Here is a 12890-nt window from a genome sequence, read left to right as displayed (position 1 = left end):
GGTGCTGGGAATCAACTCATTATTATAAAAATAGGTAAATAAAGAGAAAGAAACAATTTATTCTACCTTTCCCATAATCAAATAGCTGATGGCAGAAAATTTCTCTTTACAGAAGTATTCTAAACTAATAAACAAAGAAGGTATGATACCATAATTAAAATATCATTTTTAAACTAGTAAAAAAAAGAGCTAAGGCAATGATCATTAATGGGTGCTATCACAAAAAAAATCAACAAGTGACCAGACATTTTGTGACCCTGAAAGAAGTACACATCACCACAATGAAGTATTCTCCCTACCCCTTTCCCTCAAATCAAACCTGAATCTAATCAAACCTCCTGATCTAAATACCAATATAGAGAAAAAAACAGAAGGTAGTGTATTTAAATGACAAGATGGGGAAATGAGGAAAACTCTGGAAGAAAAACAATACATTTCTTCAACAAATACACTGAGTTTGACCTCAACATATGTGTTGATGGCAATGTATAGCAGCGCCTATCTGAATCTGATTCAAAGAAACAAAAAAAAAAAGCATTTATGAGAAAAACTGGGAAATCTGAACATTAACTAGAGCTCTACTGATGTTAGAGAGTTAGCTATTAAATTTTCTTTTTAGGTGTGATAATGGTTCCATAGTTATAAAACTTTTAAATCCTTACCTTTAAGTGATATATACTGAAACAATCACAAGTAAAATGATAAAATGTCTGAGATTTATCTCAAAATAATTTAGAATGGGGGGAATGGGTAGGAGTATAGAAGAAATAAGACTGGCCATAACTTGATCATTGTTGAAGATGGGTGAAAAGTATACAGGAGTTCATTATAATAGTCTACTTTTTAGAATATGTATTTGAAATTTTTCTTGATAAAAAGAAAAAATAAAGCTATTAATAATGTAAATACTCACCTGCCTCGACTACCAGTACTAGAAGTACTAGGGGGTCTCACAGGTGTGTGAGAATTGGATAAACCTGAAAAATAATAAGTCAAAATGAATAACTATGCAGGTAAGAAAATTCAGAATTCTACCTACTAATTACAGAATTCAAGTATCATCATAAGGCAATTCAGCAATTCCTGGAAAATCAGCCCTTGTCTTAGTCTCTAAGTCAAGGATTTCATGTGTTATTGTTGGCAGCTATCAATCAGTTTCTCTCAGCTGAGCCCAGATACCATTCTCAGAATCCTCTCAGAGCAACACTATTCAATCAACGGAAACTACCGTATCAAGAGAAAGCTATTTGCCGTCCCACGCATTTGGTAAATATCTTACCTAGATTCCTATTAATTATTCTTCCTTTTAAAAGTCCTGGAATACTTATATTAAACCTCAAAAATAATATGATGCAAAAAATGTATTAATGATGCATCTCATGAAAAACCCACATTTAGAGTTGAACTACTCTTACTGTAGAAATAATGAGGTGGTATGTTTCAGTAAGAAACCATGAATATATCCCATAACCACTTCTGCACTGTCAATCTATTTGGAGATGCTTTAATCACTCATTCATGTAATAGGGTTAATAAAACTGGGATTTTGGAAGAGATCTATAGCTCAGGACCTGATTAGTCACATTTTAATAGTTGCCAGTAAATTTTAAGTTTTTAACTGCAAATTGAAAATTCACTTGCCCTTCCTCAATTCTTGCTTTTTAAACAAATTTTCAATTTTTTCATTATTTAACAAAGTGTTTTAAACTTGGATTTAAACCAAAGAATTCTTCAACTGACAACCTGTATTGTAAAACAGAAGACATAGAAATTAAATTCATCTACAAATCCAGCAAAAACATGAATACAACTGGGGGTTGAGGGAGGGGTACATTAGAGTTCTGAACAGTGTACACGACAGATATATATTATTATTTCAGTTCGCTGAAGCTTGCCCACAGTATTGAAAGAAAAATAATTAGAACAATCAGGAAAAAGAAAATGTTACTGTGATGGTTAAGTTTATATCTCAACTTGGCTAGAGTATAGTACCCAGTTGTTTGGCCAGCAGCATCCAGATGCTGCTGCAATGGTATTTTTTAGATGTCACTGACATTTAAATCAGTAGACTCTGAGTAAAACATGAGGATGGGCCTCTAATTAGTTGAAGACCTTAAGAGAAAAGACTGAGGTCCCGAGAGCAAGAAGGAATTTTGCCTCGATTCAAGACTAGCATCAATTCTTCCCTGTGTCTCCACTCTGCTAACTGCCCTGCAGGTTTCAGACTTGCCAGCCCTAACAATCAAGTGGACCAATTAATTCCTTAACCTCTGTCTCCTCTCTCTCTCTCCACACACACCCCTCTCCTATTGGTGCCATTTCTCTGGAGAACCCTAATACATATACTGAGAGATACTTTTTTAAGGTGTTGAAGAAATGAGACAGTACCTCAGTTGACTTTACCTGATGATCCTGGTGATAGGGCAGAGGGTCCTGGGGAGGGATTCATGGTGCTTGTGGGCTGTGGGGGTAGGTGACTGCCTGAGATGTATCTACTTAGTAGATTATCTAAACTACTTGAACCAGCATCTTCCAACTAAAGAAAAAGAACAAAAAGATAAATTTGTTTTGATTAAAGCAGAGGAGAAGTTATTAATTTCATTAGTATAATCATTTATGCTCACAGTTTACTAATAAACAGATTACCTTATATCAAAATTGGCTTAATTGTTGCTTCCTTATGCTCCCTCGAGGACCCAAATAGTATATAGTTTATGTGAATACAGCTATAATTAATATGCTTCAATAAATGCTTGGGAGCTCAAGACAAAACCCAATAACCCACTAAATCCTTCGTGTTTTACTATGAAAATACCTCTGACACACTCTTACATTTTTGCCTTTTTTCAAGGTTGATGCAGGATCCTGTTTTCAGCATCCTGCCCCTAGTATCAATATCCATGGTCCTGCCAGAATCATTCAACTAAACAGGTATTGAATCATGTCAGTACCTAATTTAAAAGCTTTGAAATGTCTGTATACTCAACAGAAAGCCTTTAGCCTGGGATATAAGTTCCCTCATTACACACAAATAAGCCGGCAGTCAACAGGAAAACTGAGCCTTTTTCGCACTTTATATGCAGAAGGTTAAAGCCAGAGGAGCTTGCACTGTGACTGTGAGCTGGTTCCCAATTTGAATATCAGTCCCCTATTTTTAAACATCCCACCCACAATGAAGAACTGTGATGATGAAATGAGAAAATATTTATGTAAGAAATAGTAACAAACACTACTTAATTATGAAAATTACCTTAAGAAAAATTTTACACTATTCCATATCAGAGATAGTTAAACTATTCTTACTTAAGTGACTGCTAATCTTCTTGCTTACTGATCTACTTTTACCCACACCTGCCTCTTTTAATCTTCTACTAGAGGCAAGATTACTTTGTAGGCAAATCTACTTCTCATTCAAAACAGAAAACTGGGGGACTTCCTGAGTGGTCCAGTGGTTAAGAATCCGTCTTGCAATACAGAGGACACCAGTTCGATACCTGGTTGGGGAACTAAGATCCCACATGGCATGTGGCAACTAAGCCTGCGCATCGCAGCTACAGAGCCCATGAGCTCTGGAGCCCGCGTGCCACAACTAGAGAGCCTGCGTGCCGCAACTACTGAGCCAGTGCACTCTGGAGCCCAAGCGTCACAACTAGAGAGAAGTCCGCGAACCACAACGGAAGATCCCACATGCCCCAACTAAGACCCAATGCAGCCAAAAATTAAATAAATAAATAAATATTAAAAAAACAAGAACAAAAACAGAAAACTGAACATATATATTTACTTCTCACTCTCCTCTCAAAATCTCACTGATTTTCAAAGCTATAAAACAGGAAAGAATGGCATCAAAGTAGAAACTTTGAAGAAAACTATAGATACAAACCAAGGTAGGATTGGATTGATATAAAAATGACCAGAATAAAGCAGCTCACAACACATTACAGGCAAGGGAAGACTCTCCTAAAGTAAATAGTTTTCATCATAAATATAAGTTGACCCTATCAACAAAGTGGGTACAGAGGGAATGTACCTCAATATAATAAGGGTCATTTATGATAAGCCCACAGCTAACATCACACCTAACAGTGAAAAGCTGAAAGAAGTGAAAGCTTCTCCTGTAAGATCAGGAACAAGACAAGGATGCCCACTCTCACCACTTTTATTCAACATAGTATTAGAAGTCCTAGCCAGAGAATTAGACAAGAAAAAGAAATAAAAGGCATCCAAATTGGAAAGAAAGAAATCAAACTGTCACTATTTGCAGATGACATGATATTATATATAGAAAATCCTAAAGACGCCACCAAAAAACTGTAAGAATAAATGAATTCAGTAAAGTTGCAAGACACAAAATCAATATATGAAAATCTGCTGCATTTCTATACACTAATAATAAACTATCAGAAAGAGAAATTAAGAAAACAATCCCAGGAGAGCTCCCTGGTGGCCTAGTGGTTAGGATGCCAGGCTTTCACTACCAGGCCCAGGTTCAACCTCTGGTCAGGGCAATGAGATTCTGCAAGCCACGTGGTGTGGCCAAATAAATAAAGTGCATCATACACACACACACAGAAAAAGAGAAAGAAAAAAAGAAAACAATCCCATTTAAAATCACATGAAAAAGCATAAACTACCCAGAAATAAATCTAACCAAGGAGGTCAAAGATATCTACACTGAAAACTGTGAAACACTGATAAAAGAAACTGAAGAAGACACAAATAAATGTAAAGATACTCTGGGCTCATGGATTAGAAGAATTAATATTGTTAAAATGTCCATAATACCCAAAGCAATCTACAAATTCAATGCAATCCTTACCAAAATTCCAACGGCATTTTTCACAGAAATAGAACAATCCTACAATTTCTATGGAACCACAAAAAAAACCAAATAGCCAAAGAAATCTTGAGAAAGAAGAAAGCTGGAGGCATCACAGGCCAGGATTTCAAACTATATTACACAGCTACAGTAATCAAAACAGTATGGTGTTGGCATAAAACCAGACATACAGATCAAAGGAACAAAATAAAGATGCCAGAAATAAACCCACACCTGTATGGTTAATTTAAGGCAAAGGAGCCAAGAATATACAAAGGGGAAAGGACAGTCTCTTCAATAAACAATGTTGGACAGTTGGAAAACTGGACAGCCACATGCAAAAGAATGGAATCAGACTACTATCTTACACCATACACAGAAATCAACTCAAAATGGATTAAAGAACTGAAATGTAAGACCTGAAACCATAAAACTTCTAGAAGAAAACATAGGCAGTAAGTTCCTGGACGTTGATCTTGACAATCATCTTTTGGATCTGATTCCAAAAGCAAAAATAAACAAGTGGGACTACATCAAACTAAAGAGCTTCTGCACAGCAAAGGAAACCATCAACAAAATGAAAAGGAAACTTACTGAATGAGAGAAAATATTCACAAATCATATATCTGATAAAGGGTTAATATCCAAAATACATAAAGAACTCATACAACTCAACAGCAAAAAATCAAACAATCCAGGGACTTCCCTGGAGTCCAGTGGTTAAGACTCCATGTTTCCACTGAAGAAGGTGTGGATTTGACCCCTGGCTGGGGAACTAAGATCCTGCATGCCGCAAGGCACAGCCAAAAAAAACAAAAAACAAAAACGAAAACAAAAACCCCCCCAAACAATCCAATTAAAAATTGGGCAGAGGGACTTCCCTGGTGGTCCAGTGGTAAAGAATCTGCCTTCCACTGCAGGGGACGCAGGTTCAATCCCTGGTCGGGGAACTAAGATCCCACATGCCGTGGAGCAACTAAGCCCATGCGACACAATCACTGAGCTCATGCACCTCAACGAGAGAGCGGGCATGCCGCAATCTACAGAGCCCTGGCACTCTGGATCCTGCGCATCACAAGTACAGAGCCCACATGCCCTGGGCCTGCACATCACAACTAGAGAGAGAAAACCTGCATGCCACAACGAAGAACCTGCGCCACAACGAAAGATCCCGTGTGCCACAACTAAGACCCAACGCAGCCAAAAAAAAAAAAAAAAAAAAAAAATTGGGCAGAGAATCTGAATAGACATTTTTCCAAAGAAGACATAGAGATGACCAACAGGTACATGCAAAGGTGCACAACATCACTAATCATCAGGGAAATGCAAATCAAAACCACAACAAGCTATCACCTGATGCTAGTTAGAATAGCTATTAAAAAGACAAGAGATAACAAGTGTTGGTAAGGATGTAGAGAAAAGGGAACCTTGTGCACTGCAGTGGTAATGTAAATTGGTACATCCACTATGGAAAACAGTATAGAAATTTCTTAAAAAATTAAAAATAGAACTATCATATGATCCAGCAATTCCACTCCTGGGTATTTATATGAAGGAAAAAGAAAAACAAAACACTAATTTAAAAAAAAATTTTATGTTTTTGGCTGCACTGCACGGCATGCAGGATCTTAGTTCCCAGACCAAAGATCGAACCCACGCCCCCTGCAGTGGAAGTACAGAGTCTTAACCACTGGACCGCCAGGGAAGTTCCCCAAACACAAATTTGAAACATATATGCACCCCCATGTTCACTGCAACATTATTTATAATAACAAAGTTATGGAAGCAACCTAAGTGTCCATCAACAGATGAACAGATAAAGCTACAGATGAATGAATAAAGAAGATGTGCTATATCTATATACACAATGGAATATTAGCCATTAAAAAAAAAGGAAATCTTGTCACTTGTGACAATATGGATGGACCTGAAGGCATTAAGCTAAGTGAGATAAGTCAGACAGAGAAAGACAAATACCATAATGATCTCAGTTATATGTGGAATTTAAAAACAAACAAACAAACATAAAATCAAGCTCGTAAATACAGAGATAGATCTGTGGTTGTCAGAGTTGGTAGGTGGGTGAAATGGGTGAAAGGGATCGAAAGGTACAAACTTCTAGTTATAAAATAAATCATGGGGAGGTAATGTACAGCATGATGACTATAATTAATACTCTACTGTATATCTGAAAGTTGCTGAGAAAATCTTCAAAGTCCTCATCTCACACAAAATTTTTACACTATGTATGGTGACTGATGTTTAGAATTATTGTGATAATCATTTTGCAATGTATACAAATATCAAATTACTATGTTGTACAACTGAAACTAATATATGTTACATGTCAATTATACCTCAATTTTAAAAAAGGTAAATAGGCCTTTCTCAGAAAAGCCCTTTAAAAACCTCATCTCAAAGACATAAAAGGCTAAAGGTGAGAGTTTGCTGTGGGCTAGCTAGAGGGACGATTAAGAGATATTAGGAGTTGCACCTGCTCAGTGGTCAGAGCTATTGGCCAAGGATTCACTTGTAAGCTGTAACTACAGGAAAATCCCTAGCTGTAACTAGAGTTAACTAGAGGATTTGTGAAGAGGGGCAGCTCCTAACATGGGCCACAAAACAGACATGAACGTCGCAAGTTACCTACTTCTACTCCCACTCCCACTCCTTTTATACTCTCCCACCTGCGATTTTATATCTCTGGCCAGAGAGACAACCTTAAGGCTAGAAGAGTGGAAAGATTAGGAAGAGACAAACCGCCAAGTACATAAAAGGGCTTCCCTGATGCCACTACAGCACCAACATGGAAATGCTAGCTGAAGTATTTACCTCGATATTTCACCAGACATGGATGAAGAGTCACTATAAATAAAGTTAGAAGTCTAACGGGAAAAATATTAATTCACATATTCATTAAACCAATGTTTTTTAAGCATCCTTAAATAACTGCATGGAATAGGTGTTATATAAACAATTTCTATGAATTCAAAGGAAAAAGACAATCCACAAAAAATTTCAAATAATCAATGAACCTGAGAAAAGATAACAAACCACATGAATAAAAGAAATATAAATGAAATAACCAAACATCATTTTTACCTATCATATTGGTAAAGATGGAAGACAGCCAGTACTTGGAACACAATACAGAAATGGGTATTCTATAACATTTAAATTTACATGTGAATATCTGAAAGACACACATGGTTTTCCCAAGACTTCATATTATCCAGTATAGTATCCAGATAAATTAAGTACACATTTTCCAAATATGGAAAATTGTTTACAAAGAATTTAATATACTATTAGAATATGACATCTATTAATTATAATCTAATCTGAACAGATTCTAATATTCATTTAGCTATTCAAAAAGTATTCAGGTTCATCATGTATCCCCTCAAGGTCAAAATTACTACCACATATTATAACTCCGCTGGAGATGGACAGTAGAGTGAAATAAAAAATAATTCAAGCTGAGAGAATTCTATTTAAATCAACTTCTACTCTATACTGGATAGCTGTAATGATCAGTATTAAGATATATCAACAAATACCTGAAATTGTTTTGTATTTATTTCCTGTCTGCGTTGCATAGTTAATGCTACTTTGTCTGCTTCCTGTGTAACCTCCCCCAGGATTCTTTTCTTTTCACTATACCACGAAAACTACAGGATAGGAGAAAAAGTAGATGATTCTTCAAGAGATGATAGGTTTGCTTCCTTTTCTGTTTTTGATTAATATGGTTAACTACTTCTTACTGTGGTTGTACTTTTGTGGTACCCACCTCTAATTGCTCTTAAAAGCAGGTGACAATAATGAGCGTTGGCAAGGATGTGGAAAAACTGAAATCCTCATACACTGACACTGTTGGTGGGAATGTAACATGGTGCACCCACTGTGGAAAAGAGTTTGGCAGTTCCTCAAAAACTTAAACATACAATATGACCCTGAAATTCCACTCCTAGAAATTTACAAAAACTTACACACAAAAGTTCATAGCAGCATTATTCTTAGTAGCCAAGAAGTGGAAACCCAAATATCCATCAACTGATGGATGGATGAACAAATGTGGTATATTCACAGAACGGAATATTCAGCCATAAGAAGGAATTAAGTACTGATACATGCTTCAACGTGTTTGGACCTGATAAACATTATGCTAAGAGAAAGAAGCCAGACACAAAAGGCCACATATTGCATCATTCCATTCATACAGAATGTCCAGAATAGGCAAATCCATAAAAACAAAGTAAATTTGTGATTTCCAAGGGCTGGGAAAGAGGGAAATGGAGAGTGGACTGCAAATGGGTAGTTTCTTTTGGGGTGATGAAAATGTTCTGGAATTAGACAGTGGTGATAGTTGCACAATCTTGTGAATATACTAAGAACCACTGACTGAATTGTAAGTACATTTTTTAAAGTTGGATTTTTTTTTTTCTGAAACATTTATATTAACATATTTCCATACATATTTCCATACAAATACAAATATAAGATTTTTAGAAATTTCATGTAATGTCTGAAACATTTATATTAACATATTTCCATACAAATAACCCAATGAAAGTTTAGTATTAGTTGTTTTGTTTGTTTTTTTATACTGCAGGTTCTTATTAGGCATCAATTTTGTACACATCAGTGTATACATGTCAATCCCAATCGCCCAATTCAGCACACCACCATCCCCACCTCACCGCAGTTTTCCCCCCTTGGTGTCCATATGTCCATTCTCTACATCTGTGTCTCAACTTCTGCCCTGCAAACTGGCTCATCTGTACCATTTTTCTAGGTTCCATATGCATGCATTAATATATGATATTTGTTTTTCTCTTTCTGACTTACTTCACTCTGTATGACAGTCTCTAGATCCATCCACGTCTCAACAAATGACTCAATTTCGTTCCTTTTTATGGCTGAGTAATATTCCATTGTATATATGTACCACATCTTCTTTATCCATTCGTCTGTTGAGGGGCATTTAGGTTGCTTCCATGACCTGGCTATTGTAAATAGTGCTGCAATGAACATTCGGGTGCATGTGTCTTTTTGAATTACGGTTTTCTCTGGGTATATGCCCAGTAGTGGGATTGCTGGGTCATACGGTAATTCTATTTTTAGTTTTTTAAGGAACCTCCATATTGTTCTCCATAGTGGCTGTATCAATTTACATTCCCACCAACAGTGCAAGAGGGTTCCCTTTTCTCCACACCCTCTCCAGCATTTGTTGTTTGTAGATTTTCTGATGATGCCCATTCTAACAGGAGTGAGGTGATACCTCATTGTAGTTTTGATTTGCATTTCTCTAATAATTAGTGATGTTGAGCATCTTTTCATGTGCTTCATGGCCGTCTGTATGTCTTCTTTGGAGAAATGTCTATTTAGGTCTTCTGCCCATTTTTGGATTGGGGTGTTTGTTTCTTTGATATTGAGCTGAATGAGCTGTTTATATATTTTGGAGATTAATCCTTTGTCCGTTGATTCATTTGCAAATATTTTCTCCCATTCTGAGGGTTGTCTTTTCGTCTTGTTTATGGTCTCCTTTGCTGTGCAAAAGCTTTGAAGTTTCATTAGGTCCCACTTGTTTATTTTTGCTTTTATTTCCATTACTCTAGGAGGTGGATCAAAAAAGATCTTGCTGTGATTTATGTCAAAGAGTGTTCTTCCTATGTTTTCCTCTAAGAGTTTTATAGTGTCCAGTCTTATATTTAGGTCTCTAATCCATTTTGAGTTTATTTTTGTGTATGGTGTTAGGGAGTATTCTAATTTCATTCTTTTACATGTAGCTGTCCAGTTTTCCCAGCACCACTCATTGAAGAGACTGTCTTTTCTCCATTGTGTATCTTTGCCTCCTTTGTCATAGATTAGTTGACCATAGGTGCGTGGGTTAATCTCTGGGCTTTCTATCTTGTTCCATTGATCTATGTTTCTGTTTTTGTGCCAGTACCATATTGTCTTGATTACTGTAGCTTTGTAGTATAGTCTGAAGTCAGGGAGTCTGATTCCTCCAGCTCCATTTTTTTGCCTCAAGACTGCTTTGGCTATTCGGGGTCTTTTGTGTCTCCATACAAATTTTAAGATGATTTGTTCTAGCTCCGTAAAAAATGCCATTGGTAATTTGATAGGGATTGCATTGAATCTGTAGATTGCTTTGGGTAGTATACTCATTTTCACAATGTTGATTCTTCCAATCCAAGAACATGGTATATCTCTCCATCTGTTGGTATCATCTTTAATTTCTTTCATCAGTGTCTTATAGTTTTCTGCATACAGGTCTTTTGTCTCCCTAGGTAGGTTTATTCCTAGGTATTTTATTCTTTTTGTTGCAATGGTAAATGGGAGTGTTTCCATAATTTCTCTTTCAGATTTTTCATCATTAGTGTATAGGAATGCAAGAGATTTCTGTGCATTAATTTTGTATCCTGCAACTTTACCATATTCATTAATTAGCTCTAGCAGTTTTCTGGTGGCAGTTTTAGGATTCTCTATGTATAGTATCATGTCATCCGCAAACAGTGACAGTTTTACTTCCTCTTTTCCAATTTGTATTCCTTTTATTTCTTTTTCTTCTCTGATTGCCGTGGCTAGGACTTCCAGAACTATGTTGAATAATAGTGGTGAGAGTGGACATCCTTGTCTCGTTCCTGATCTTAGAGGAAATGCTTTCAGTTTTTCACCATTGAGAATGATGTTTGCTGTGGGTTTGTCATATATGGCCTTTATTATGTTGAGGTAGGTTCCCTCTATGCCCACTTTCTGGAGAGTTTTTATCAGAAATGGGTGCTGAATTTTGTCAAAAGCTTTTTCTGCATCTATTGAGATGATCATATGGTTTTTATTCTTCAATTTGTTAATATGGTGTATCACATTGATTGATTTGCGTATATTGAAGAATCCTTGCATCCCTGGGATAAATCCCACTTGATTGTGGTGTATGATCCTTTTAATGTGTTGTTGGATTCTGTTTGCTAGTATTTTGTTGAGGATTTTTGCATCTATGTTCATCAGTGATATTGGTCTGTAATTTTCTTTTTTTGTAGTGTCTTTGTCTGGTTTTGGTATCAGGGTGATGGTGGCCTCATAGAATGAGTTAGGGAGTGTTCCTTCCTCTGCAATTTTTTGGAAGAGTTTGAGAAGGATGAGTGTTAGCTCTTCTCTAAATGTTTGATAGAATTCACCTGTGAAGCCATCTGGTCCTGGACTTTTGTTTGTTGGAAGATTTTTAATCACAGTTTCAATTTCATTACTTGTGATTGGTCTGTTCATATTTTCTGTTTCTTCCTGATTCAGTCTTGGAAGGTTATACCTTTCTAAGAATTTGTCCATTTCTTCCAGGTTGTCCATTTTATTGGCATAAAGTTGCTTATAGTAGTCTCTTAGGATGTTTTGTATTTCTGCAGTGTCTGTTGTAACTTCTCCTTTTTCATTTCTGATTTTATTGATTTGAGTCCTCTCCCTCTTTTTCTTGATGAGTCTGGCTAATGGCTTATCAATTTTGTTTATCTTCTCAAAGAACCAACTTTTAGTTTTATTGATCTTTGCTATTGTTTTCTTTGTTTCTATTTCATTTATTTCTGCTCTGATCTTTATGATTTCTTTCCTTCTGCTAACTTTGGGTTTTGTTTGTTCTTCTTTCTCTAGTTTCTTTAGGTGTAAGGTTAGATTGTTTACTTGAGATTTTTCTTGTTTCTTTAGGTAGGCTTGTATAGCTATAAACTTCCCTCTTAGAACTGCTTTTGCTGCATCCCATAGGTTTTGGGTCGTCGTGTTTTCATTGTCATTTGTCTCTAGGTATTTTTTTATTTCCTCTTTGATTTCTTCAGTGATCTCTTGGTTATTTAGTAACGTATTGTTTAGCCTCCATGTGTTTGTCTTTTTTACGTTTTTTCCCCTGTAATTCATTTCTAATCTCATAGCGTTGTGGTCAGAAAAGATGCTTGGTATGATTTCAATTTTCTTAAATTTACTGAGGCTTGATTTGTGACCCAAGATGTGATCTATCCTGGAGAATGTTCCGTGCGCACTTGAGAAGAACGTGTAATCTGCTGTTTTTGGATGGAATGTCCTA

At 36.3% G+C, this 12890-nt stretch overlaps 1 protein-coding gene across 5 annotated transcripts in view; it reads right to left on the bottom strand.

The window, feature by feature from the left end:
* The window catches only part of TRIM33 (tripartite motif containing 33), a 163290-nt gene that overhangs the window by 16120 nt on the left and 134280 nt on the right, over positions 1-12890 (bottom strand). For all 5 annotated transcript variants that reach the window (XM_082458107.1, XM_082458108.1, XM_082458111.1 and 2 more), the window contains 2 exons: positions 2404-2536; positions 914-977 (listed from right to left, as the gene is read on the bottom strand). In XM_082458107.1, coding sequence (XP_082314233.1) covers positions 914-977; positions 2404-2536 — 197 coding nt within the window. The remainder of the gene's footprint in view (positions 1-913; positions 978-2403; positions 2537-12890) is intronic.

This window comes from Balaenoptera physalus (assembly GCF_965194825.1).
Source record: "Balaenoptera physalus genome assembly, chromosome: 1".
Taxonomy (NCBI): domain Eukaryota; kingdom Metazoa; phylum Chordata; class Mammalia; order Artiodactyla; family Balaenopteridae; genus Balaenoptera; species Balaenoptera physalus.
This window is presented reverse-complemented; position numbering and strand designations above follow the sequence as displayed.